Below are 27809 nucleotides of genomic sequence, written 5' to 3' on the forward strand. Positions count from 1 at the left end.
GGAGCGGGGTCATTTCTGGGGACAGGGGGAGCGTGGGGGGAGGTGAGGGGACAGGGAGGGGACGCGGGGAACTGAGGGGACTTGGGGGGGGTCTCAGGGGACACAGGGAGCGTGAGGGGATCACGGGGGGTTACGTGGGGGTGTGAGGGAGCCTGGGGGGGTCTGGGGCAGGTGGGGGTGTGGAGGGACACGGGGGGGGTGACACGGGGGGTGTGGAGGGACACGGAGGGGTGACACGGGGGGGTGGGGGGGTCACAGAGGGGTGACACGGGGGGTGTGGAGGGACACGGGTGACACGGGGGGTGGGGGGGGGTCACACCCGCTGTCCCCGCGGGACGCATTCCTGCGGGCAGGTTTTTCTGGCTCGGCCGTCGCCCCGGATGCCCGGGTCCCTTCCCGGATGCCTGGGTCCCCCCCACCCCCCCCACCCCACGGGTGTCCCCGACGCGGCTGTGATGCTGTCACCTCCTTCTCCGCAGGTCGCTGGGGGACGGCGGCGGCAGAGGAGTCGGGTGAGGGGGGGGCACACAGGACCCCCGGACACCGGGGTCCCCGCGGTGGGGGTGGGGGGGGTCCCGTGGTTTGACGGGGAGGGGGTCCTGGTGTCCCACGGAGGGGGTGGAGGGCTGGGACACGGGGGTCCTGCGCTGGGGGGGGTGTCCTAGATGTTGGGGGGTGCTGGGGTTCCCTGAAGCCCCTGACGCCCCCCCCCTCTCCTCGCCGCCCCCCCAGTGCCGTGCGGGACCCCCGTGCACAGGCGGGTGGTGGGGGGCGCGGGGGCGCAGGCGGGGCAGTGGCCCTGGCAGGTCAGCGTCGCCTTCCGCGGCCGCCACGTCTGCGGGGGGTCCCTCATCGCCCCGGCGTGGGTCCTCAGCGCCGCGCACTGCTTCCCGCCGTGAGTAACCCCCCGGCACCCCCAACCCCCCCCGCCCCGACCCCCAGACCTCCCCCAGCACCCCCAAACACTCCCCCAGACACCAGCCTGCCCCTCAGATAACCCCCTGGGACCCTCCCAAACACCTCTCTGGCACCCCCAAACACCCCCCGGACCCCCAAACGCACCCTCTCCTCTGAATCCCTGACAGCACCCCCCAACGCTCCCTTCCGTCCCCAAGTACCTGCTGCAGACCCCCCCAGGTCCCCTGGGACCCCCAAACTTTCCCCCGCAACCCTAAACACCCCCCCCGACACCAGCCTGCCCCTCAGATAACCCCCTGGGACCCCCCCCTGCACCCCCAAACACACCTCCGTGTCCCCCGATACCCTCGCCAGACCCAACCCCCCCCCGAGCCCCCCGCTGCACCCCCAAACACCTCTCCTGGGAGGCCGAGTACCCCCAAACACCCCCGCATCCGCCACAGCACCCCGAAACGCCTTCCCGGGCCCCCCAAACCACCCCCCTCGGCCCCCAAAACCCCTGAGACCCCCCCAGCCGCCCTCCCCGCACCCCTCAAACAACCCCTTGGAGCCCCCTCTGCACCCCTGGGACCCCCCAGTACCCTGACGGCTGCCCCGGGGGACCCCACTCCCCCTCCTTCGGGGACGGGGGTGCTGGGGGGGGGTCCCCAGTTCCTGAGTGTCCCCCCCACCCTCCCCCCGCAGGGAGAACCCCATCTCTGAGTACCGGGTGACGCTGGGGGCCCTGCAGCTCCTGTCCCCCCCCGCCGACGCCCAGGTGAGGCGGGTGGGCGCCGTCACCCGCCACCCCGCCTATCGCGACGGCGAGGTGGCCGAGGGGTGGGACGACGTCGCGGGGGACCTGGCGCTGGTCCGGCTGGAGCCCCCCGCCACCCCCTCGCGCCTGGTGCGCCCCATCTGCCTGCCCAGCCCCGGCGTCCGCTTCCCCCCCGGCACCAACTGCACCGTCACCGGCTGGGGGGACGTCCGCACCGCCGGTCAGTGTCACCCGCGGGGGAGGGGACGGGCACGGGGAGCACTGACGGGGGAGGGGGACACGTGTGTCACCAGGGCTGGTGGCACGGGGACCACCCATATAGATTGGGGACAGGCTGGGGACACTCGTCACCAGGCTTAGTGGAGCACTGATGGTGGCTGGGGACACTTGTCACCAGGTCTGGTGGCACAGGGACCACCCATGGAGGTTGGGGACATGCGTGCCACCAGGTCTAGTGCACAGGGACCACCTATATAGATTGGGGACAGGCTGGGGACAACTGTCACCAGGTTTAGTGGCACTGGGAGCACCTGTGGAGGCTGGGGACAGGTTGGGGACAACTGTCACCAGGTTTGGTGGCCCTGGGAGCACTTCAGGTGGACGGGGACACACATGTCACCATGTCTAGTGGGATGGGGACCACCCATATAGGTTGGGGACAGGCTGGGGACACTTGTCACTGGGTTTGGTGGCACTGGGAGCACCCGTGGGGGGTCAACTGTCACCAGGCTTGGTGGAGCACTTATGGTGGTTGGGGACACTTGTCACCAGGTCTGGTGGCACTGGGTGCACCCATGGAGGTTGGGGACACGAGTGTCACCAGGTCTGGTGGCATGGGGAGCACCCATGGAGGTTGGGGACAGGCTGGGGACACACGTGTCACCAGGTCTGGTGGCCCTGGGAGCACCCGTGGGGGTCGGGGACCGGCCAAGGACCTTGTCACCGGCCGCGGTGGTAGCACTGGTGTGCGGGGTCACCACCGCTGTCACCCTGAAGCGACGGGGACGCGGGGGGGGGACACACGGGGCTGTCCCCATCGTCCCCCCGCTGTCCCCAGGGCCGCTGCCGCCCCCCAAGACGCTGCAGCAGCTGGAGGTGCCGCTGCTGAGCCACCGCCGCTGCCGCTGCCTCTACGCGGGGACAGGGGACAGCGCGGGGCTGGGGACGCCCGCGGGGGACACGCTCTGCGCCGGCTTCGCCCAGGGACAGCGCGACGCCTGCCAGGTGGGTGCCGCCGCCGCGTCACCGTCACCATCACCGCGGCCACCGGCTCCCCCAGTCTCCATCCCCTCCACGTCCCCAACGTCCCTCCATGTCCTTCATCCCGTGTCCCCCGACGTCCCTCTTCAGCCTCCCCACGTCCTTCCATGTCCCCAGAGTCCCTCTCAGGGTCCCCCCCCATCCCCATGTCCCCCAGTCTCCCTCTCCATCCCCCCATGTCCCCTGATGTCCCTCTCCATCCCCCCCATGTCCCCTGATGTCCCTCTTCATCCTCTCCATCCCTTCGTGTCCCTCTTCATCCCCCCCCATGTCCCCTGATGTCCCTCCATGTCCTTCTTCATCCCCCAACGTCCCTCTTCATCCCCATGTCCCCCAGTCTCCCTCTTCATCCTCCCATGTCCCCTGATGTCCCTCCATGTCCTTCTTCATCCCCCAACACCCCTCCATGTGCCCAACGTCCTTCTTCATCCTCCCCATGTCCCCCAACGCCCCTCTTCGTGCCCCCCGTCACCCGCCGTGCCCGTGTCCCCGCAGGGCGACTCCGGGGGTCCCCTCTCGTGCCGGGTGGGGGACGCCTGGCTGCTGGCGGGGGTGGTCAGCTGGGGGGAGGCCTGCGGGCTGCCCGGCCGCCCCGGCGTCTACACGCGCGTGGCCGCCCACGCCGCCTGGATCGCCGCCGCCGTCCCCGCGGCCCCCCTGCGCCACCCGGCCCTGTCCCCCGGCCCCGAGGACGACGACGACGGCGGCCCCTGCGAGGAGCCCCCCGCCACCCCGGCCTGGCCGCGGCCCCTGCCCCCCGGTGACGGTGACAGCGCCAGCGCCGCCCACCCTGCCGCTCGCCCCGGCCTCCTCCTCCTCCTCCTCCTCCTCCTGCTGGGGGTCCTGCCCTGAGGGGCTGGGGGCTCCCGGGGTGGCACCCCGAGGACTGGTGGCACCCCGAGACGGGGCGCGGACCCCCAGGACACAGCACAGCACCCAAAATACCTCACGGGACCCCCAAGATGGCACCCGGGATCGTCCATGGGACCCCAGCTCAGCACCCAGAAACGCCTCGTGGGACCCCAAGTTGGAACCCAGGATGGCCAAAGGCACCCAGAAACGGGCAGTGGGACCCCAAGGTGGTGCCCAGGATCATCCATGGGACCCCCCCCCAACTCTGATGGCACCCAAAAACGCCTCCTGGGACCCCAAGCTGGCACCCAGGACAGCTGATGGCACCCAGAAATGGGCAGTGGGACCCCAATTTGGTGCCCAAGATCGTCCATGGGACCCCAAGCTGGCACCCAGGACAGCCGCTGGCACCCAGAAACGCCTTGTGGGACCCCACTTTGGCGCCCAAGATGGACAAAGGCACCCAAAAATGCCTTGTGGGACCCCAAGTTGGCACCCAAGATTGTCCATGGGACCCCAAGCTGGCACCCAGGACAGCCGCTGGCACCCAGAAACACCTTGTGGGACCCCAAGTTGGCACCCAGGATGGCCAAAGGCACCCAGAAACGGGCAGTGGGACCCCAAGGTGGTGCCCAGGATGGTCCATGGGACCCCCCCCAACTCGGCACCCAGGACAGCCGCTGGCACCCAAGAACACCTCATGGGACCCCAACTCGGCACCAGGACAGCCGCCTGCACCCCAAAGCGACCCGTGGACCCCCCCTGACCCCCCCAATAAACCACCCGAGCACCCCTCCTCCTCCTCCTCGTCCTTTATCGGTGCTGGGGGTCCCCGCGGCGGGCGGGGGGTACGGGGGGCCCCCCCGCCGTCCCCGGGGAGGGGGAGGCTGAGCCCGGGCGCCGCTCGCCGCAGCGATGCCGCCCTCACTTCTTGGCCACCTTCGCCTGCTTGTGCTTCGGGGGGGCCCAGCGCAGGCAGATGGAGTCGACTGGGGGGGCAGAGAGGGGGCAGGGCGGGGGTCGGGGGGTGCCCCGCGGGGGGGAGGGGCGGGGGGCGTTGGGGGCCGGGGGGGGACACGCACCGGTGATGGGCGGCTTCTTGTACTGGGCGCTCTTGAGGTGCTCCTCCACCAGCTTGGGGGTGACGCAGATGACGTGCTGGCCCTTCCAGTACTTGACCATGTTGAGGGACTGGAGGGTGCTGATGATGTCGGTCTGCGTGATGCTGGTCATCTGGCTGCGGGGCGGGGCCCTTACTGGGAGCACTGGGAGCGCTGGGAGGGGGGAGCCGCGGGGACTGGGGGGGGCTGCAAGGGGGGGGGGGTGGTGGGGGGCACTGGGAGGGGATAATGGGAGCGCTGGGAGGGTACTGGGAGCACTAGGGGGGGTACTGGGAGGGTTACTGGGAGCACTGGGGGGGGTACTGGGATGGTTACTGGGAGCACTAGGGGGGGTACTGGGAGCACTGGGGGGGTACTGGGAGGGTTACTGGGAGCACTAGGGGGGGTACTGGGAGGGTTACTGGGAGCACTAGGGGGGGTACTGGGAGGGTTACTGGGAGCACTAGGGGGTTACTGGGAGCACTGGGGGGGTACTGGGAGCACTGGGAGGGTTACTGGAGGCACTAGGGGCGTTACTGGGAGCACTGGGGGGGTTACTGGGAGGTATCGGGGTGCTGGGGGGCACTGGGAATGGAGAAGGTTCCCAGCAGTCCCTCAGCATCTCCAGCAGCACCCGTGACCCTGAGTTACTGGGGACGTGTTACTGGTGCTACTGGGAGTCACTGGTCTTACTGGAAGGTTACTGGTCTTACTGGGAATGCTCCCAGTGCCCTCCTGAGCTCCCTGAAGGAGACGTTGGCCTGAACTCCCTCAGAATCTCCAGCAGCACCCCTGACTCCCAGTTACTGGGGTTACTGGAATCACTGGGGGCATTACTGGTGCTACTGGGCAGTTACTGGTCTTACTGGGACACTGCCAGTGCCCTCCAGAGCTCCCTGAAGGAGAGCTTGGCCCTAAGTCCCTCAGGATCTCCAGCAGCACCCCAACCCTGAGTTCCTGGGGTTACTGGAATCACTGGGGGCATTACCGGTGTTCCTGGGAGTTAGTGGTGCTACTGGGCAGTTACTGGTCTTACTGGGCAGTTACTGGTCTTACTGGGACGCTCCCAGTGCCCTCCAGAGCTCCCTGAAGCAGATGTTGGCCCAAAGCCCCTCAGGCCCTCCCGCAGCCCCCATGATCCCGCGTCTCTGGGGTTACTGGGCGTACTCGGAGGGGGTACTGGGAGGTACTGGGAGGCACTGGGAGGCACTGGGAGGCACTGGTGCCCACCTGAGGTCCTTGATGGAGAGGGTGCCGCGGAAGTCCCTGAGGATCTCCAGCAGCACCCAGGACCAGTAGCTGCGGTAGCTCAGCTTCCCCAGGTCCGACAGCGGCTTCTCGGGGGACCCCACCGTGCTCTCCAGCTTCGACAGCTCATAGCCTGGGGGGGGAGGGGGCACCCGGGTGTCGGGGGGGGGGAACCTGCCCCGTGTGGGGACCCCCGCCCCGCCTGGGGACCCCCAGGGACCCCCCCAACTCACTGAAGGCGATGAGGAACTTGCCGTAGCCGCGGCGCTGGTAGGGAGGCAGCGTCAGGATGCAGGCGACGTTGTTGCCGTCGGGGGACTCCTTCTCCTGGGGGGTGACACACGCGGGGTGACACGCGGTGACACGCAGGGTGACACGCGGGGACATGCAGGGTGACATGCGGGGTGATGTCACGCCCCCTCCCCGCCCACCTTGGAGAAGTAGCCGACGATGTGGGCGCCCTGCCGGTCCACCTCGGTCAGGAGGTAGAAGACGAAGGGCTCCACGTCGAAGTAGAGCGTCTTGTGGTCCAGGAAGAGCTTGGCCAGCAGGCAGAGGTTCTGGCAGTAGATCTGGGGGGGGTCACGCGGTGTCACGTGTTGTCACACGTCGTCACGCGGCGTCATGCGTCCCCCCCGCGTCCCCCGCCGGGTACCTTGTGGTCTTTGCCGTCCACCTCGTAGACGGAGATGTTGCTCTTGCGGTAGATCTCCCGCCCCGGCGGCTGCCGCCACTGGCACTGGCCCTGGGGACGGTCACGCGTGTCGCCCCACGTGTCACACGTGTCCCCAGGCGTGTCGTATGCGTCACGCGTGTCCCCTACCAGCAGGACCCATAGGTGTGCTCAGACCCCGCGTGCTTCAGGCAGTGCTGGGGCTGCCCCAGGCTCTGCGTGTCCCCCACGCGTCCCACACTCCCACACGTGTGTCACAGGCATGTCACGTATGTCCCCAGGCACATCATATGTGTGTCACACGTGTCCCCTACCAGCAGGACCCATAGGTGTGCTCAGACCTCGTGTCCTTGAGGCACCGCTGGGGCCACCCCGGGGCTCTGCGTGTCCCCCATGCGTCCCACACTCCCACACGTGTGTCACAGGCGTGTCACACACATGTCACACGTGTCCCCAGGCACATCATATGTGTGTCACACGTGTCCCCTACCAGCAGGACCCATAGGTGGGCTCAGACCTCGCGTGCTTCAGGCAGCGCTGGGGCCACCCCGGGGCTCTGCATGTCCCCCATGCGTCCCACACTCCCACACGTGTGTCACAGGCATGTCACACACATGTCACACGTGTCCCCAGGCACATCATATGTGTGTCACACGTGTCCCCTACCAGCAGGAGCCCTAGCTGGGCTCAGACCTCGCGTGCTTCAGGCAGCGCTGGGGGCCGCCCCGGGGCTCTGCGTGCCCCCCCCACATCCCACACCCGCACACGCGTGCCACAGGCATGTCACACGCGTGCCACACGCGTGCCACAGGCGTGCGGCGGGCGCCCCCTACCAGGTGGAGGCGGTAGGTGCGCTCGAACTTCATGTACTTGAGGCAGTACTCGCAGATCCAGAGCTTGGGCTGCTTCCCGTAGTCCTCGGGGAAGGGCGAGAAGTACCAGGCGTCGATCTCGAAGTGCCCGATGTGGATCTTGTCCACGTACTTCACCTTCGTGATCTGGGGGGCACCGGGGTCACCCCGCCGCTGGGGACCCCCGGGACCCCTGGGGACACCCCCCGGGACCTTGGGGACCCCCCCTGGGACCTCGGGGATCCCCCCTGGGACCTTGGGGACCCCCAGGACCTCGGGGACCCCGCCCGGGACCTTGGGGACCCCCAGGACCCCTGGGGATGTGCCCAGACCTTTGGGGACCCCCCCAACCCTCCAGGACCCTCCCCGGGACCCTCAGGGACCTCCGCAGACCCTTGGGGACCCACATGACCTTTGGGGGCCCCCAAGACCCCCGGGGACACCCCTCCAGGACCTTGGCGATGTGCCTGGACCCTTGGGGACGCACCCAGACCTTTGGGGACCCCCCCGACCCTCAGGGCCCCCCCCCCCCCCCCCCCCCCGAGACCTTGGGGACTCCCCTGACCTTTGGGGGACCCCCCCAGGACCCTCAGGGTCCTCTGCAGACCCTCAGGGACCCCCCCCCAACCCTCGGGGACCCCCCCCGGGTCTCACCGCCTCGTGCTCCTTCTCCAGCGCCGCGGTGGTGGGGTCCATCTCGGCGTAGGTCTGCAAAGGGGCTCCCAGTAACGCCCAGTAACACCCAGTAACGCCCAGCACGGCTGCTCAGGGGCTCCAGGAAACCCCTCAGGGCCTCCCCAGTCACTCCCGGGGCCCCCTGATGCCTTCCCAGTACCCTCCAGTTGCCTCCCAGTGCCCTCCAGTCACCTCTGAGCACCAGCTCTTCACACCCTCCCAGTTCCTCCCAGCGCCCCTTAACGCCCCCCAGTATCCTCCCAATGCCTCCCAGCGCCCCCCAACACCCTCCCAGTTCCTCCCAGCGCCCCTTACCACTCTCCCAGTGCCTCCCAGTGCCCCCCAACACCCTCCCAGTGCCTCCCAGCACCCCCCAACACCCTCCCAGTTCCTCCCAGCACCCCTTACCACCATTCCAGTTCCTCCCAGTGCCCCCCAACACCCTCCCAGTTCCTCCTAACATCCCTTAGCACCCCCCAGCATCCTCCCAGTGCCTCCCCAACACCCTCCCAGTTCCTCCCAGCAGCCCTTAACGCCCCCCAGCCCCCTCCCAGCGCCCCCCAGCCCCCTCCCAGCGCCCCCCAGCCCCCTCCCAGCGCCCCCCACCTTCTGGACGTGGTTGATCTCATCGTGCTTGCGCTTCTGGTTGCGGGTGATCTTGCGCTCGGGCTGCTCTGCCAGCTCACCCAGGAACTGCTCCGAGCTCTTCTGCACGGCCTCCTTCAGCGTCTTCGTCAGCGCCAGCCGGTTCTTGTCCACCCACTCGTCCAGCCGGCGGTTAACTGGGAGCACTGGGAGCTCAGGGGGGGGCCGGCCGCCTCCCCCCGCCCCCCTCCCCGCGCCTCCCAGCACTCACAGCCCACGTAGTGGACGTAGTACTCCTCGCGCCCCTCCTGCTCGTTGAGGCGGGACTGGATCACCTCCGCCGAGTCTGCGGGGGGGACTGGGACCAGTGGGCCGGCAGCGCTGGGACCAGTTTGCAGCCCGCTCCCAGTCTGGCCCAGTGCAGGGGGGACAGGGGGCTGCGCTGGCGCTGCCCAGTGCCCCTGTGATGGGATTCATACTGGTCCCAGCCCTCCCAGTCCCGCTGTGATGGGACTCGTACCGGTCCCAGTCCTCCCAGTCCCGCTGTGACGGGATTCGTACCGGTCCCAGTTCTCCCAGTCCCACTGAGACACGATCAACCCTGGGCCCAGTTCTCCCAGTCCCAGTTCTCCCAGTCCCCCTGTGACGGGATTCATACCGGTCCCAGTTCTCCCAGTCCCACTGAGACACGATCAACCCTGGCCCCAGTTCTCCCAGTCCCCCTGTGACGGGATTCATACCGGTCCCAGTTCTCCCAGTCCCACTGAGACACGATCAACCCTGGCCCCAGTTCTCCCAGTCCCAGTTCTCCCAGTCCCACTGTGACGGGATTCATACTGGCCCCAGTTCTCCCAGTCCCACTATGATGGGATTTGTACCAGTCCCAGTTCTCCCAGTCCCAGTTCTCCCAGTCCCACTATGATGGGATTCGTACCAGTCCCAGTTCTCCCAGTCCCACTGTGACTGATTCCCACTGGCCCCAGTCCAGCCCAGTCCCCCTGTGAGGGATTCCCACTGGTCCCAGTCCCGCTGTGAGGGATTCCCACTGGTCCCAGCCCCCCCGTGACTGATTCCCAGCGGTCCCAGTCCAGCCCCGCCCCCCCGTGAGGGTCTCCCACCGGCCCCAGTCCCCCCAGTCGCCCCGGTCCCCGCTCACGCCAGCCGCCGTCGGCCCGCCGGCACAGGTACGTCTCCCCGATCTCCACCGTCACCTCCGCCTCCCGCGGCGGGGGCGGGGGGGGCGGCGGCGAGGCCGAGGAGGCCGCGGGGACCCTCCCGGCCGCCGCCGCCTCCTCGGGGCCTCCCCCGCGGGGCCGCCCGGCCTCGGGGCCGCCCCCGCCCGCCGCCGCCTCCGGGAGGGCCCCGGCGCCGCCGCCCGCCGCCTCCGCCATGTCCGCCGGCCCCGGCCGTCGCGCCGGAAGTGACGTCAGGTGGGCGACGGGGGCGCCGCGAGGGGGCGGGGCCGGGCGCAGAGGGACGGGGCCGGGCGCAAAGGGGCGGGGCCGGGCGTTGCTAGGAGACGGCGCCGCGCCGGCCGCCAGTGTCCCAGCGTGCCTTGCGGCCCCCCTCCCCCCGCCGCCAGTGCTCCCAGTGCCCTCCCAGTCCCTCCCAGTGCCCCCCAGTGCCACCCCATTACCCTCCAGCCCCACCCCAGTGCATGCAGCGCCCCTCAGCTGCCCCCAGTGCCACCCAGTGTCCTCCCAGTACCCCCCAGTGTCACCCAGTGTCCTCCCAGTGCCTCCCAGTCCATCCGCTGTCCTCCTAGCGACCCTCCAGTGCTTCCCAGTCCCTCCCAGTGTCACCCAGTGTCCTCCCAGTGCCCCCCAGTCCATCCGCTGTCCTCCTAGCGACCCTCCAGTGCTTCCCAGTCCCTCCCAGTGTCACCCAGTGTCCTCCCAGTGCCCCCCAGTCCATCCACTGTCCTCCCAGTAACCCCCCAGTGCTTCCCAGTCCCTCCCAGTGTCACCCAGTGTCCTCCCAGTGCCCCCCAGTCCATCCACTGTCCTCCCAGCAACCCTCCAGTGCTTTCCAGTCCCTCCCAGTACCCCCCAGTGTCACCCAGTGTCCCTCCCAGCGCTCCCAAGTCCTTCAGTGTCTCCCAGTTCCTCCCCCAGTTTCCCAGTGTCCCTCCCAGTGTCCCCGTGTCTCCTCAGTGACACCCCAGTGGCCTCCCAGAGCTCCCCAGTCCCTCCCAAGGTCACCCAGTTCCCCCCCAGTGTCCCCCCAGTCCCCCCAGTGGCCCCCCAAAGCCACCCTGCCCCGCGGTCACACTCCACGTCCTTTATTGCCACAGCGAGGGACACGGAGATGTCCCCGCCCCGTCCCGCCCGGCTGAGCCCCCCGAGCCTCCCCAGTCCATCTCCAGGCAGGACCAGGACCCCCACGCCACCTTCGGCCATGGTGGGCTCCACGCCGCGCTGCCACGCTCCTTCGTTAGCTCCTAACGGAGACGCCAAGATGATGGACCCCACCATGGAGATGCTGGTGTCCACACTGTCCTGGTGAGCGTCCCCCATCCATCCCCAGGGATCCCACAGGCCACCCACGAGGTTCAGACACAGCGTGGTGGACACCACCCCACACTACCACGTTCCTTCGTTAGCTCCTAACGAGGACGTCAAGATGATGGACCCCACCATGGAGATGCTGGTGCCCATACTGTCCTGGTAGGTGTCCCCCATCCATCCCCAGGGATCCCACAGGCCACCTACGAGGTTCAGACACAGCGTGGTGGACACCACCCCGTGCTGCCACGCTCCTTCGTTAGCTCCCACGATGAGGGACCCCACCACGGAGACGCCGCAGCGGAAGGGCCGCCCACCCGCGTGGGACCGCCGGCGATCAGTGAGCGTGGAGCTCCGCCGAAGGACTCCCCGCGCCGCAGGGCCGCTCACTGGCGTGGGCCTGTTGGTGGGACACCAACTGGGCCTTCTTCTGGAAGCGCTCCCCGCAGTGGCCGCAGGAGAAGGGCTCCTCCCTGGCGTGGGTCCTCTCGTGCTTGGCCAGGTGGGAGCTGGTGCGGAAGCTCTTGGCGCAGGCGCCGCAGCGGAAGGGTCGGTCGCCCGTGTGGATCAGCCGGTGGCGGAGGAGCGCGTGGCTGCGCCCGAAGGACTTCCCGCATTCTCCACATCGGAACGGCCGCTCGCCGGTGTGGGTCTGCTGGTGGGACACCAGGTGGGTCTTGTTCTGGAAGCGCTTCCCGCACTGCCCGCAGGAGAAGGGCTTCTCCCCGGTGTGGGTCCTCTCGTGGTTGACCAGCGTGGAGCTGAGGCTGAAGGTCTTCCCGCAGAGCCGGCAGCCGTAGGGCTTCTCCCCGCTGTGGGTCCGGAGGTGCTTGAGGACGCTGGAGGCCCACCCGAAGGTCTTCCCGCACTCGCGGCAGGCGTAGGGCTTCTCGCCGGTGTGGGTGTGCTGGTGGGACACCAAGCGCGCCTTGTTCTGGTAACGCTTCCCGCACTGCCCGCAGGAGAAGGGCCTCTCCCCCGTGTGGGTCCGCAGGTGGCTGGCCAGGTTGGAGCTGGCGCTGAAGGTCTTCCCGCAGCGCCCGCAGCCGTAGGGCTTCTCCTTGGTGTGGGTCCGGAGGTGCTTGACCAGGTTGGAGGTCTGTCTGAAGGTCTTCCCGCACTCGGGGCAGCCGTAGGGCTTCTTGCCGGTGTGGGTCTGCTGGTGGGACACCAAGTGGAGCTTGCTCTTGAAGCGCTTCCCGCACTGCCCGCAAGGGAAGGGCTTCTCCTCCTTGTGCGTCCTCTCGTGATTGACCAGGGTGGAGCTGAGGCTGAAGGTCTTCCCGCACTCGGTGCAGCGGTAGGGCTTCGGTGTCATCCTGCCGCCCTCCAGGACACCCAGCGGCTGCATGAGGCCAAGTGGGCGACCACCAAGGCACGTCTCTGCTGTGGCACCTGGGAGCAGGCAGAGGAACATCTCTTAGGTCATTGCTCAACCATGGAGGGAAGTTCATCAAAGCAGAACCTCTCGTGTTGGGTTGCTGCTCAACCATGGAGGGAAGTTCATCAAAGCAGAACATCTCCTGTTGGGTCACTGCTCAACCATGGAGGGAAGTTCTCCAAAGAAGAACATCTCCTGTTGAGTCACTGCTCAACCATGGAGGGTTGTTCCCCAAAGGAGAACATCTCCTGTTGGGTCACTGTGCACCCATGGAGGGTTGTTCCACGCAGGAGAACATCTCCCAGGTGGTCTTTTGTCCACCATGGAAGAGGGTTCCCAGCAGGAGACCACCTCCTGGCCCCCATTTTCCCCCTTTCCAAGGTTTTCCCCCCAAAAGCCCACCTCCCGGCTGCCCCCTGGCCACCCACCAGGCCCGTCCCCTGTCCCCCCTCACCGGCGCAGGGCTCCGTGGGGACGTCCCCGTCACCCCGCTCCGGGGGGGCACGCGGCTCCTCCCCCGCCTCCATGGCGGCTGCGGGCAGCGGGCGGAAACGGGGGGAAAAGGCAAGAAACGGGGAAAAGCGGGGGTTTGCCCCGCGCCGTGCACCAAAACCAGCCCCTTTCGCCCCAAAACGCACCCCCTCTCGCGTCGCCTCGCCGGGGAGCGGTCGGACCAATTTCCCCCTTTTTCACCCCAAAACACACGCTCCACGATGAGCTGATCTTGCACCCCTACACCCGAGGGCAACCGCCCCAATTTCCCCCTTTTTCACCCCAAAACACACGCTCCACGATGAGCTGATCTTGCACCCCTACACCCGAGGGCAACCGCCCCAATTTCCCCCTTTTTCACCCCAAAACACACGCTCCGCAATGAATTAATTCTGCCCCACCCCCCCAGCAGGAATCCCCCAGTTTCCCCCCTTTTCACCCCAAAACACAACGATCACAATGAGTTAACCCTGCCCCTCTCCCCCCAGAAGGAATCACCCAGTTTCCCCCCTTTTCACCCCAAAACCCACGCCCCATGCTGAGTTCATTCTGCAACCCCCCCCCCGACAGCAACCATCCCATTTCCCCCCTTTTTCACCCCAAAACGAGCCTCCCTCCGCCCGCTCCCTCCCCTCCCCCCCCCAGCCCGAGCCACCCGCCCGTTTTCCCTCTTTTCCCCCCCAAAAAGCGGGGGAGCACCCCCACACCACCCCCGCAGCTCCCCGGCACCCACAGCCCCAATCCGGGCGTTTTTCACCCCAAAACGGCGTGGCTCGGCCCGCTCCGGCCTACGGTGCAGGGGGGAGGGGCGCTTCCTGCCGCAAAGGCTGCTGGGACACGGCAAGAGCACGCGTGGCCCGGGCACGGGGGGGTGCTCCCAGTAACCCCCCAGTGCCCCCCAGTCCCTCCCAGTAACCCCGAATCCCCTCTCCAGTGCTCCCAGTGCCCCCCCCAGTCCCTTCCCAGTGCTCCCAGTAACCCCCGAATCCCCTCTCCAGTGCTCCCAGTGCCCCCCCCAGTCCCTTCCCAGTGCTCCCAGTACACCCAGTGCCCCCCCAGTCCCTTCCCAGTGCTCCCAGTAACCCCCGAACCCCCTCTCCAGTGCTGCCAGTGCCCCCCCAGTACCTTCCCAGTGCTCCCAGGACCACCCCAAATCCCACCACTGACCCTCCAGTGCCCCTTGCAATGCCTCCCAGTGCTCCCAGTACACACAGCCGGGCCCCAATCCCTCCCCAGTGCTCCCAGTGCCCCCGAAATCCTGCCCACTGTTCCCAGTAACTCCTAGCGCCTCCCACGGCCACCCCAGCGCTCCCAGTATCACCCAGTAGCCCCCAAATACCTTCCCAGTGCCCTCCAACCCCGACCCGTGCTCCCACTTACCCTCCCAGTGCTCCCAGTAACTGCTACTGTCCCCCCAATACCTCCCACTGCTCCCAGTGCCCCTCTACCTCCCACCAGTGCTCCCAGTGCCACTCACAACCCCTCCCAGTGCTCCCAGTAACCGCTAGTGTCCCCCAAATACCTCCCACTGCTCCCAGTGCCACTTACGGTCCCTCCCAGTGCTCCCAGTAACCATCAGTGCCGCCCTGGTGCATCCAATGTCCCCCAGTGACCCCCAGTGACCCCCCCAGTGCCCACCAGTTCCAGCCCAGTGCCCCCCAGTGCTCCCAGTACCTCCTCAGTGTCCCCTCAATGTCTCCTGGCCCCGCCCCCGCATCTTGTGCGCCCCAGTTCCCGTCCCAGTGTCTCCCAGTGTCCCTCCCAGTGTCCCCGTGTCTCCCAGTCCATCCAGTGTCCCCCTGCTGACCTCCGCCAGAGTCCCCCAGTCCGGCCAGTGTCCTCCCAGTCCTCCCAGTGGCCCCCCCAGTGGCCCCCCAAGGCCACCCTGCCCAGCGGTCACACTCCACGTCCTTTATTGCCACAGCGAGGGACACGGAGATGCCACCAACCCGTCCCACCCGGCTGAGCCCCCCGAGCCTCCCCAGTCCATCTCCAGGCAGGACCAGGACCCCCACGCCACCTTCGGCCATGGTGGGCTCCACGCCGCGCTGCCACGCTCCTTCGTTAGCTCTTAAGAAGACGGCAAGATGGCGGCCACACCATGGAGAGGCATGGAGATGCCACCACCCCGTCCTGTCCTGCCAAGTCCCCAAAGAGTCCCCAGTCCATCTCCAGGCAGGACCAGGACCACCACGCCACCTTCAGCCATGGTGGGCTCCACCCCGCGCTGCCACGCTCCTTCGTTAGCTCCTGACGAGGACGTCAAGATGGCGGCCACACCATGGAGGGGTTGGCGCGCTGTCCTGTCCTGCCAAGGCCCCCAGAAGCCCCCCGAGTGGCTCCAAGGTCCACGGTTTGGGGCCAGACGTAGAGCGGTGGTCACAGTGTGGTGGTGAGGGCCACCAGGTGCCATGCTCCTTCCTGAAGCCCTAGGGAGGCTGCTGGCATGATGGACCCCAGCATGGAGATACCCCCACCTCATCCTGTCCTGCCAAGTCCCCAAAGTGTCCTCAGTCCATCTCCAAGCAGGACCAGCAGCTACACGCCAGGTTCAACCATAGTGTGGCGGACACCATGCTGTGCTACCAACCCCCTACGTCAGGTCCTAACAGGGACGCCATGATGATGGACCCCACCACGGAGATGCTGGTGCCCATACTGTCCTGGTAGGTGTCCCCCATCCATCCCCGGGGATCCCACAGGCCACCCACGAGGTTCAGACACAGCGTGGTGGACACCACCCCGCACTACCACGCTCCTTCGTTAGGTCCTCATGGGGATGCCACGACGAGGGATCCCACCATGGAGATGCTGGTGCCCACACCGTCCTGGTGAGCATCCCCCATCCACCTCCAAGCGTCCTACGGGCCACACGCTGGGTCCCCATCAGGGTGGACCTTCAGGTGACGGGTGAACTGGGGCTTGTAGCGGAAGCGCTTGCCGCAGTGCCCGCATCCGTAGGGCTTCTCACCCGTGTGGATGCGCTGGTGCTTGACCAGGTTTGAGCTGACGCAGAAGCTCTTGCCGCAGGTGCCGCAGCGGAAGGGTCGCTCGCCCGTGTGGGTCCTCTGGTGCTCGATGAGCGTGGAGCTCTGCCCGAAGGCCTTCCCGCATTCTCCACATCGGTAGGGCCGCTCGCCGGTGTGGGTCCGTTGGTGGGACACCAGGTGGGTCTTCTTTTTGAAGCGCTTCCCGCACTGCCCGCAGGAGAAGGGCTTCTCCCCGGTGTGGGTCCTCTCGTGCTTGACCAGGTTGGAGCTGAGGCTGAAGGTCTTCCCGCAGCGCCCGCAGCCGTAGGGCTTCTCCCCAGTGTGGGTCCGGAGATGTTTGACCAAGTTGGAGGTCCGTCCGAAGGTCTTCCCGCACTCGGGGCAGGCGTAGGGTGTCTCGCCGGTGTGGGTGCGGCGGTGCTCGGTCAAGGTGGAGCTGCGGCTGAAGGCACGGGCACAGACCGGGCAGGCGTAGGGCTTCTCGCCGGTGTGGGTGCGGAGGTGCTCCGCCAAGGTGGAGCTGCGGCTGAAGCTCTTCTCGCACTGGCTGCAGGTGAAGGGTCGCTCGCCCGTGTGGGTCCGCTGGTGCTCAATCAGGTTGGAGCTCTGCCCGAAGGACTTCCCGCACTCGGTGCAGCGGTAGGGCTTTGGTGTGGTCCTGCTGCCCTCCAGGAGACCCAGCAGGTTGATGAAGCCTCGTGGGTGATCATCACGGTGCGCCAGCACTGTGGCACCTGGGAGAAGGGAGAGGAACATCTATCGGGTCACTCTGAAACTACACGGGGATGGTCTCCAAAGGAGAACCTCTCCTGGTGGGTCATTGTTTAACCGTAGAGGGATGTTCAGCAAAGCAGAACATCTCCTGGTAGATCATTGTTTAACCATAGAGGGAGGTTCACCAAAGCAGAACATCTCCTCTGGTCACTGTGCTGCCATGGAGGAATGTTCTCCAGAGAAGAACATCTCCCAGTGTATCACCGTGCAGCCACGCAGGGTTATTCCTGGAGGGTGAGCATCTCTTGGGTCACTGTGCAACCAAGGAGGGATGTTCCTCAAAGGAGAACATCTCCTGTGGGTCACTGTGTACCCATGGAGGAATGTTCTCCAGAGAAGAACATCTGGTAGATCATTGTGCAACCACAGAGGGATGTTCCCCAAAGGAGAACATCTCTTGTTGGGTCACTGCTCAACCACGGAGGGATGCTCCCCAAAGGAGAACATCTCCTGTGGGTCACTGTGCACCCGTGGAGGGTTGTTCCACGCAGGAGAACATCTCCCAGGTGGCCTTTTGTCCACCATGGAAGAGGGTTCCCAGCAGGAGACCCCCTCCTGGCCCCCATTTTCCCCCTTTCCAAGGTTTTCCCCCCAAAAGCCCACCTCCCGGCTGCCCCCTGGCCACCCACCAGGCCCGTCCCCTGTCCCCCCTCACCGGCGCAGGGCTCCGTGGGGACGTCCCCGTCACCCCGCTCCGGGGGGGCACGCGGCTCCTCCCCCGCCTCCATGGCGGCTGCGGGCAGCGGGCGGAAACGGGGGGAAAAGGCAAGAAACGGGGAAAAGCGGGGGTTCGCCCCGCGCCGTGCACCAAAACCAGCCCCTTTCGCCCCAAAACGCACCCCCTCTCGCGTCGCCTCGCCGGGGAGCGGTCGGACCAATTTCCCCCTTTTTCACCCCAAATCAGCCCCCCTTAGGCAATCCCGCAGCCCGGGTCCTGGCACCCGGCAGCCCCTTTTCCCCCTTTTTCACCCCAAAACACACGCCCCTCGATGAGGTAACCCTGCCCCCCTCCCCCCAGCAGCAGAATCCCCCAATTTCCCCCTTTTTCACCCCAAAACACACGCCCCTCGATGAGGTAACCCTGCCCCCCTCCCCCCAGCAGCAGAATCCCCCAATTTCCCCCTTTTTCACCCCAAAACACACGCCCCTCGATGAGGTAACCCTGCCCCCCTCCCCCCAGCAGCAGAATACCCCAATTCCCCCCCTTTTCACCCCAAAAACACACGCCCCTCATTGAGTTAATCCTGCCCCACCCCCCCAGCAGGAATCCCCCAATTTCCCCTCTTCTCACCCCAAAACACGATGATCACAATGAGTTAATCCTGCCCCACCCCCCCCAGCAGCAGGAATCCCCCAGTTTCCCCCCTTTTCACCCCAAAACACATTCCCCACGATGAGTTCATCCTGCCCCCCCCCCGAACAGCCCCCCAGTTTCCCCCCATTCCCCCCCAAATCGCGCCCCTCGTTAGCTCACTCCCGCACTCGGAGCAGCCGTCCCATTTCCCCCCTTTTTCACCCCAAAACGAGCCTCCCTCCGCCCGCTCCCTCCCCTCCCCCCCAGCCCCAGCCAGCCGCCCGTTTTCCCTCTTTTCCCCCCCAAAACCTGGGGGGGGCGGGGAGACGCCCCCACCCCGGCTCCGGCAGCTCCCCGGCCCCGACAGCCCCAATCCGGGCGTTTTTCGCCCCAAAACGGCGTCGCTGGGCCGCTCCGGACAATGGTGGCGGAGAGCGGCGCTTCCTGCCGCAAAGGCTGCGGGGACACGGCAAGGGCACGCGTGGCCCGGGCACGGGGAGGACACGCGTGGCCCGGGGAACACGCCAAGGGACACGCCTGTCCCCTGTGTACATGGCAAGGGACACACGGGGCCCCCGCGCCCATGCAAAGGCACACGCGTGCCATCGGGGCACACGTAAAGGAGCACACGTGTCCTCAGGACACGTGTAAAGGGACACACGTGTGCTCAGGACACGTGTAAAGGAACACATGTGTGCTCAGGACATGTGTAAAGGGACACACGTGGCCCCTGCACACATGTAAAGGCACACACGTGTCCTCAGGACACATGTAAAGGAACACATGTGTGCTTAGGACACGTGTAGGACATGTGTGGCCCCTGCACACGTGTAAAGGAACACACGTGTGTCATCGGGGCACACGTAAAGGAGCACACGTGTCCTCAGGACACGTGTAAAGGGACACACGTGGCCCCTGCACACATGTAAAGGCACACACGTGTCCTCAGGACACATGTAAAGGAACACATGTGTGCTTAGGACACGTGTAGGACATGTGTGGCCCCTGCACACGTGTAAAGGAACACACGTGTGTCATCGGGGCACATGTAAAGGAACACACGTGTCCTCAGGACATGTGTAAAGGAACACATGTGTGCTCAGGACACGTGTAGAGGGACATGTGTGGCCCCTGCACACGTGTAAAGGAACGTGTGTGGTCTCAGGACACATGTACGGGGACACGCGTGTTCCCTGGGAACACGTAAAGGGACACGCGTGTCCTCAGGACACGTGTGAGGGGACACGCGTGGCTCCTGGGAGCACATAAATGCTCCCAGTAACCCCACAGCGCGTCCCTAGCCCCTCCCAGTGCTCCCAGTAACACCCAGTCCCACCCCAGATCTCCACACCAACACTTCAGTGGCCCTTGTGGTCCCCACCAGTGCTCCCAGTGCCGCCCCGGACCCTTCCCAGTGCTCCCAGTGCCGCCCCGGACCCTTCCCAGTGCTCCCAGTGTCCCCAGCGCCACCCCAAGTCCCACCATTAACCCTCCAGTGCCCCTTGCAATGCCTCCCAGTGCTCCCAGTATCCTAGTCCCCCCCCCCATTCCTTCCCAGTGCTCCCAGTGTCCCCTGAAATCTTGCCCAGTTCTCCCAGTACCCCCCAAATAGCTGCCCCAGTGCTCCCAGTGCCCCTTATGGTGCTCCCAGTACCCCCAAATATCTTCCCACTGCTCCCAGTGCCCCTCCAGCTCCTACCAGTGCTCCCAGTGCCCCTTACAATCCCTCCCAGTGCTCCCAGTGCCCCTTACAATCCCTCCCAGTGCTCCCAGCAACCACCAGTGCCACCCCAAACACCTCCCCAGTGCTCCCAGTGCCCCTTACAGTCCCTCCCAGTGCTCCCAGCAGTCACCAGTGCCACCCCAAACACCTCCCCAGTGCTCCCAGTGCCCCTTACAATGCCTCCCAGTGCTCCCAGTGCCCCTTACAATCCCTCCCAGTGCTCCCAGCAACCGCCAGTGCCACCCCAAAGCCCTCCCCAGTGCTCCCAGTGCCCCTTACAATCCCTCCCAGTGCTCCCAGTGCCCCTTACAGTCCCTCCCAGTGCTCCCAGCAACCACCAGTGCCACCCCAAACACCTCCCCAGTGCTCCCAGTGCCCCTTACAATCCCTCCCAGTGCTCCCAGTGCCCCTTACAGTCCCTCCCAGTGCTCCCAGCAACCACCAGTGCCACCCCAAATCCCTTCCCAGTGCTCCCAGTGTCCCCAGCGCCACCCCAAGTCCCACCATTAACCCTCCAGTGCCCCTTGCAATGCCTCCCAGTGCTCCCAGTATCCTAGTCCCCCCCCCCATTCCTTCCCAGTGCTCCCAGTGTCCCCTGAAATCTTGCCCAGTTCTCCCAGTACCCCCCAAATAGCTGCCCCAGTGCTCCCAGTGCCCCTTATGGTGCTCCCAGTACCCCCAAATATCTTCCCACTGCTCCCAGTGCCCCTCCAGCTCCTACCAGTGCTCCCAGTGCCCCTTACAATCCCTCCCAGTGCTCCCAGTGCCCCTTACAATCCCTCCCAGTGCTCCCAGCAACCACCAGTGCCACCCCAAACACCTCCCCAGTGCTCCCAGTGCCCCTTACAGTCCCTCCCAGTGCTCCCAGCAGTCACCAGTGCCACCCCAAACACCTCCCCAGTGCTCCCAGTGCCCCTTACAATGCCTCCCAGTGCTCCCAGTGCCCCTTACAATCCCTCCCAGTGCTCCCAGCAACCGCCAGTGCCACCCCAAAGCCCTCCCCAGTGCTCCCAGTGCCCCTTACAATCCCTCCCAGTGCTCCCAGTGCCCCTTACAGTCCCTCCCAGTGCTCCCAGCAACCACCAGTGCCACCCCAAACACCTCCCCAGTGCTCCCAGTGCCCCTTGCAATCCCTCCCAGTGCTCCCAGCAACCGCCAGTGCCACCCCAAATCCCTCCCCAGTGCTCCCAGTGCCCCTTACGGTCCCTCCCAGTGCTCCCAGTGCCCCTTGCAATCCCTCCCAGTGCTCCCAGCAACCGCCAGTGCCACCCCAAATCCCTCCCCAGTGCTCCCAGTGCCCCTTACAATCCCTCCCAGTGCTCCCAGTGCCCCTTACAGTCCCTCCCAGTGCTTCCAGCAACCGCCAGTGCCACCCCAAATCCCTTCCCAGTGCTCCCAGTGCCCCTTACAATCCCTCCCAGTGCTCCCAGTGCCCCTTACAGTCCCTCCCAGTGCTCCCAGCAACCACCAGTGCCACCCCAAATCCCTTCCCAGTGCTCCCAGTGCCCCTTACAATGCCTACCAGTGCTCCCAGTGCCCCTTACAATCCCTCCCAGTGCTCCCAGTGCCCCTTACAGTCCCTCCCAGTGCTCCCAGCAACCACCAGTGCCACCCCAAATCCCTTCCCAGTGCTCCCAGTGCCCCTTACAATGCCTACCAGTGCTCCCAGTGCCCCTTACAGTCTCTCCCAGTGCTCCCAGCAACCGCCAGTGCCACCCCAACCCCCTCCCCAGTGCTCCCAGTGCCCCTGAAACCTTACTCAGTGCTCCCAGTAACCACCAGTCAGCAGCGTTCACCACTCTTTATTGACGCACTGGGGAGGGGGGAGACCCCCAACCCCTCCCCCACGCGGGAGGGACCCCGGCTGGAAGTCACGTGACCCCGGAGACCCCGGGGTGATGGGGTGGGAGGGGCCCGTGGGGGTGGGAGGGGCCTGGGGACACGGCCGCGGGGCAGCACGGAGCGGGGCGAGGACGGGACGGTTCTCCGCGGAGACGGGGACCCGCGGCTCGGTGACGGACCTTGGGGCGGTCACCCAAGGTGGGGCCATGGCCTCGGGGGGCCCTGGCCTCGGGGGCCCTGCTGGGCCCGGAAGGACCGGGATCCGAGGGCGGCTGCCCAAGATGGAGACGTGGGCCTAGGCCAAGCTCAACATCTGGGGACGGTCCTCTGAGACTTCAGCCATGGCCTTGGGGCACCATGATGGACCCAGGTCAACATGAGGAACCACAGAACAGTCCTCCAAGATGAAGCCATGGCCTTGGGGCACCACGATGGACCCGGGTCAAGATGAGGAACCACACAACAGTCCTCCAAGATGAAGCCATGGCCTTGGGGCACCACGATGGACCCGGGTCAAGATGAGGAACCACAGAACAGTCCTCCAAGATGAAGCCATGGCCTTAGGGCATCATGATGGACCCGGGTCAAGATGAGGGACCACAGAACAGTCCTCCAAGATGAAGCCATGGCCTTGGGGCACCATGATGGACCCGGGTCAAGATGAGGGACCACAGAACAGTCCTCCAAGATGAAGCCATGGCCTTGGGGCACCATGATGCACCTGGGTCAAGATGAGGGACCACAGAACAGTCCTCCAAGATGAAGCCATGGCCTTGGGGCACCATGATGGACCCGGGTCAAGATGAGGGACCACAGAACAGTCCTCCAAGACACAGCCATGGCCTTGGGGCATAATGATGGACTGGGTCAAGATGAGGGACCACAGAACAGTCCTCCAAGATGAAGCCATGGCCTTGCGGCACCATGATGGACCCGGACCAAGATGAGGGACCTCAGAACAGTCCTCCAAGACACAGCCACGGCCTTGGGGCATAATGATGGACCCGGGTCAAGATGAGGGACCACAGAACAGTCCTCTAAGATGAAGCCATGGCCTTGGGGCATAATGATGGACCTTGGTCAAGATGAGGGACCACAGAACAGTCCTCCAAGATGCAGCCATGGCCTTGGGGCATAATGATGGACCTCGGTCAAGATGAGGGACCACCGAACAGTCCTCCAAGACGCAGCCATGGCCTTGGGACACCATGATGGACCCGGGCCAAGACAAGGGATCCCAGGACGGTCCTTCAAGACAAAGCCATGACCCTGGGGCACAACGATGGACCTGGGCCAGGATGAAGATCCTGGTACACTCCTCCAAGATGAAGCCATGGCCCCTGGACACCATGATGCACCTGGGTCAAGATGAGGCATCTCGGGATGGTGCTCCAAGATGAAGCTACGGCCTCGGGGCATAATGATGGACCCGGGTCAAGATGAGGGACCACAGAACAGTCCTCCAAGATGAAGCCATGGCCTTGGGGCACCATGATGCACCTGGGTCAAGACGAGGGATCTCGGGATGGTCCTCCAAGATGAAGCCATGGCCTTGGGGCACACTGACGGACCCGGCCCACGCCGAGGCACCCCAGCCTGGTACGACGGTGGTCTCAGGCGAGGTGGGTGCGCTGGTGCTTGCTGAAAGCCGAGCTCCATCCGAAGGTCTTGCCGCACTGGGTGCAGCGGTAGGGCCGCTCGCCGGTGTGGGTGTGCCGGTGCTCCAGGAGGTTGGCGCTCTGCCGGAAGCTCTTGCCGCAGTCCCCGCAGCGGTAGGGCCGCTCGCCGGTGTGGGTGCGCCGGTGCTTGGCCAGGTGGGAGTTCTGGCAGAAGCTCTTGCCGCAGAGCCCGCAGGTGTAGGGCCGCTCGCCGGTGTGGGTCCGCTGGTGCTGGATGAGGTTGGAGCTCTGGCGGAACGCCTTCCCGCACTCGGTGCAGCGGTAGGGCCGCTCGCCGGTGTGGGTCAGCCGGTGCTTGGCCAGGTAGGAGCCGAGGGCGAAGCCCTTGCCGCAGAGCGGGCAGAAGTGCCGCTCGCCCGCGCCGTGGGTCCGCCGGTGCTCGGCCAGGTTGGAGCTCTGGCTGAAGATCTTGCCGCACTCGGGGCACTTGTAGGGCTTCTCGCCAGTGTGGGTCACCTGGTGCCGGAGGAGCTTGGAGCTCTGCCCGAAGGCTTTGCCGCACTCCGGGCACTTGTAGGGCTTGGCGGGCGGGCGGCAAGCCCGGAGGTGCCGGGCCAACCGGCAGCTCCAGAGGAAGGCGGCTCCGCAGTGGGGACACCGCAGCGGCTGCTCCGGCTGGTGGTGCCGCAGCCCGGCCGGCTGCGCGTAGGCTTTGCCGCAGGCCTCGCAGCGGTAGGGCTTGGCCGCCGGACCGTGCCGGCGGCGGCGGTGCCGCGCCAGCTGGGCGCTGCCCTCGAAGCGCTCGGGGCAGAGCGGGCAGGCGAAGGCGCCGGCGTGGGTCTGCCGGTGGAGGAGCAAGGTGCCGCCGTGGCGGAAGGCCTGGCCGCACTCCTCGCAGCGGTGCGGCCGGTCGTCGCCGCGGTCATCGCCGTCCTCGGCGGCGTCGCCCTGCTCCTCGCCGTCGCCGCCGTGATGTTCCTTCCGGTGCCCGGCCAGCGCCGCCGGGCGGGGGAACTGCTCGCCGCAGTCCCGGCAGCGGTGCCCGCCGTGGGCGCCGCGCCGGTGCTTGGCCAGGTCGGAGCTGACGGCGAAGCGGCGGCCGCACTCGGGGCAGCCGTAGGGCCGCTCGCCGGTGTGGGTCCGGCGGTGGGTGGCCAGGGTGGACTTGCGACCGAAAGCCCGGCCGCACTCGGGGCAGCCGTAGGGCCGCTCGCCGGTGTGGGTGCGGCGGTGGTGGACCAGGGTGGAGCTCTGGCTGAAGCGGGCGCCGCACTGCGCGCAGCGGAAGGGCTTCTCGCCGGTGTGGGTCCGCTGGTGCTCCAGGAGGGTGGACCCTCGGCTGAAGGCCTTGCCGCACTCGCCGCAGGCGTGGGGCTTGGCGCCGGCGTGGCCCTTGCGGTGCTCCAGCAGGGACGAGCTCCAGCCGAAGGCCTTGCCGCACTCGCCGCAGCGGTAGGGCCGCTCGCCCGTGTGCACGCGGCCATGCTTCAGGAGGTTGGAGCTCTGCGCGAAGGCCTTGCCGCACTCGCCGCAGCGGTAGGGCCGCGGGGCCGCCTCCCCGCCGCCATCTTCCTCCTCCTCCTCCTCCTCCTCACCTGCGCAGGAGGGGGACAGCGGGGGTCACCGGCGCCTCGGGTTCCCCAACCCGCCCCACCGACGCGGCGGCGAGGACTCACCCGACGGCAGCGCGGCGGCCGGTCCCGGCGACGGCGACCTGCAGGGGAGAAGGGGGTTGGCCGGCGGTGGCACCCGCGGGGACGCGGCCCCCAGGCGGGGACGCCGGTTTTGGGGTGCAGGGCGCTGGTCTCAGGGTGAGGGCGTCGCCTTGGGGACATCGCCTTGGGGACATCGGTCTTGGGGGAGGGGGACCCTGAGAGGGGGGACATCACCTCGGGGACAAGATGGCGGCCCTGGGGGTGTCCCCAACGGCTGGGGTCACCCTAGGGCCAAAGCACCCCACGCCCTCGTCCCCTGCGTCCCCACCCTTGTCCCCGTGACCCAACCGTGCTCTCATTCGCGTGTTGTCATGTCCCCGTGTCCCTGTCCCCGTGTCCCCATCCCCGTCCCTGTGTCCCCGTGTCCGTGTCCCCACGTCCCTGTGTCCGTGTCCCTATGTCCATGTCCCCGTGTCCCTGTCCCCGTGTCCCCATCCCCGTCCCTGTGTCCCCGTGTCCGTGTCCCCACGTCCCTGTGTCCCTGTGTCCGTGTCCCTATGTCCATGTCCCCATGTCCCTGCCCCTGTGTCCCCATCCCGGTCCCCGTGTCCGTGTCCCCATGTCCCTGTGTCCCTGTCCCCATGTCCATGTCCCCCTGTCCCCATGTCCCCACCCCCATGTCCCACGTCCCTGTGTCCGTGTCCCTATGTCCATGTCCCCGTGTCCCTGTCCCTGTGTCCCCATCCCTGTCCCCGTGTCCGTGTCCCCATGTCCATGTCCCCGTGTCCCTGTCCCTGTGTCCCTATGTCCATGTCTCCATGTCCCTGTCCCCGTGTCCCCGTCCCTGTGTCCCCATCCCCGTCCCCGTGTCCATGTCCCCACGTCCCTGTGTCCCTATGTCCATGTCTCCATGTCCCTGTCCCCGTGTCCCCATCCCCATGTCCGTGTCCCCATGTCCCTGTGTCCCTGTCCCCGTGTCCCCATGTCCATGTCCCCGTGTCCCTGTCCCCATGTCCCTGTGTCCATGTCTCCATGTCCCTGTCCCCGTGTCCCCGTCCCTGTGTCCCCATCCCTGTGTCCATGTCCCCACGTCCCTGTGTCCCTATGTCCATGTCTCCATGTCCCTGTCCCCGTGTCCCCATCTCCATGTCCGTGTCCCCATGTCCCTGTGTCCCTGTCCCCGTGTCCCCATGTCCCTGTGTCCATGTCTCCATGTCCCTGTCCCCGTGTCCCCGTCCCTGTGTCCCCATCCCCGTCCCCGTGTCCATGTCCCCACGTCCCTGTGTCCCTATGTCCATGTCTCCATGTCCCTGTCCCCATGTCCATGTCCCCCTGTCCCCATGTCCCTATGTCCATGTCCCCGTGTCCCCATCCCCGTCCCCGTGTCCATGTCCCCACGTCCCTGTGTCCCTATGTCCCTGTCCCCGTGTCCCCGTGTCCCCACCCCCATGTCCCCATGTCCCCGTGTCCCCGTCACCTGGCAGCCTCGGGGTCCTCCAGCGGGAAGGGCCCGTTGCTGTCACCGTCCTCCAGGAAGTCGGGGACTGAGGGGGTCTCGCCCTGGGGGGGGGGGCGGGGAGGGGGGGATGGTCAGGGTTGCACGGTATCACAGGGCGGAACACGCCTGCCACACGCGTGTGCCCGGGCGGCAGATCCCCCCCACAGCCCCCACGGGGGGGGAAAATCCCCCCCACAGCCCCCACGGGGGGGGCAAAATCCCCCCCACAGCCCCCACGGGGGGGGCAAAATCCCCCTCACAGCCCCCACGGGGGGGGAAAAATCCCCCCCACAGCCCCCACGGGGGGGGGAAAATCCCCCCCACAGACGCACGGGGGGGGAAAATCCCCCCCACAGCCCCCATGGGGGGGGAAAAATCCCCCCCACAGCCTCCACGGGGGGGGAAATCCCCCCCACAGCCCCCAAGGGGGGGGGGGGGCAAAATCCCCCCCACAGACCCACGGGGGGGGGGGTGGGAAATCCCCTCATAGACACAAAGGGGGGGAAAAATCCCCCCTGCGTCCCCCCACGGAGGGGCAACCCCCCCCCCCCCCAGATGCAAAGGGGGGGCAAATCCCCCTCATAGACCCAAAGCGGGGGCAAATCCCCCCTCCATCCCACACGGGGGGGTAAAATCCCCCCTCCAGCCCCAAAGGGGGGCAGACCCCCCCCCAGCACCCACGGGGAGGCAGACCCCCACCCCCAGCACCCACGGAGAGGCAGACCCCCCCCCCAGCACCCACGGGGAGGCAGACACCCCCCCCCCCCCAGCACCCAAGGGGAGGCAGACCCCCCCCCCCCCCCAGCCCACACAGGGGGGCAAATCCCTCCCCCAGATACAAAGGGGGGGCAAATCCCCCCCGGCCCCGGCCCCCTCCTCACCTCCATTGTCCCCGGCCAAGGGTCAGGGGGCTTTCGGTGGGGGAGGGGGCCCGGGAGTGGGGGGGGGGGGATGGGGTGGGAGGGGGTGGGGCCCCTCGGCGGCGCCGGCCGCGGGGGCTGCTGGGAAGGCGCCCCCTCCCCCCGCCCCCGCGCGTGTCACCGCAACGTCACGCTTCGGGGGGGGAGGGGAGGGGAGGGGAGGGGAGGGCCGGACGCCCGGGTCCCCCCGCCCCTCCC

At 66.8% G+C, this 27809-nt stretch overlaps 3 protein-coding genes across 3 annotated transcripts; 1 reads left to right on the forward strand and 2 right to left on the reverse strand.

Moving 5' to 3' along the window:
* Positions 1-292: 292 nt before the first annotated feature.
* On the forward strand, positions 293-4670 carry LOC142360123 (serine protease 33-like). Its single transcript, XM_075412357.1, has 5 exons — positions 293-512; positions 733-895; positions 1603-1895; positions 2733-2899; positions 3431-4670. Exons 1-5 carry the CDS (start codon positions 401-403, stop codon positions 3785-3787), a joined length of 1092 nt encoding a protein of 363 aa, XP_075268472.1. The 5' UTR covers positions 293-400; the 3' UTR covers positions 3788-4670.
* KAT8 (lysine acetyltransferase 8) lies at positions 4587-11318 on the reverse strand. Its single transcript, XM_075412350.1, has 12 exons — positions 11189-11318; positions 10076-10360; positions 9191-9265; positions 8941-9116; positions 8314-8367; positions 7642-7806; positions 6791-6880; positions 6567-6707; positions 6369-6462; positions 6118-6268; positions 4870-5024; positions 4587-4776 (listed from the first exon to the last, which is right to left on the reverse strand). The coding sequence occupies exons 1-12, from the start codon at positions 11316-11318 to the stop codon at positions 4712-4714; spliced, it is 1581 nt and encodes a 526-aa protein (XP_075268465.1). The 3' UTR covers positions 4587-4711.
* Positions 11242-27804, reverse strand: LOC104334692 (uncharacterized). The gene is made up of 11 exons (XM_075412351.1): positions 27573-27804; positions 26671-26753; positions 25215-25252; positions 23539-25133; positions 21915-22214; positions 18664-18898; positions 17716-17793; positions 16161-17020; positions 15496-15604; positions 13259-13492; positions 11242-12818 (listed from the first exon to the last, which is right to left on the reverse strand). The coding sequence occupies exons 1-11, from the start codon at positions 27576-27578 to the stop codon at positions 11761-11763; spliced, it is 4596 nt and encodes a 1531-aa protein (XP_075268466.1). The 5' UTR covers positions 27579-27804; the 3' UTR covers positions 11242-11760.
* Positions 27805-27809: the final 5 nt, after the last annotated feature.

Source organism: Opisthocomus hoazin, unplaced genomic scaffold, assembly GCF_030867145.1.
Source record: "Opisthocomus hoazin isolate bOpiHoa1 unplaced genomic scaffold, bOpiHoa1.hap1 HAP1_SCAFFOLD_150, whole genome shotgun sequence".
Taxonomy (NCBI): domain Eukaryota; kingdom Metazoa; phylum Chordata; class Aves; order Opisthocomiformes; family Opisthocomidae; genus Opisthocomus; species Opisthocomus hoazin.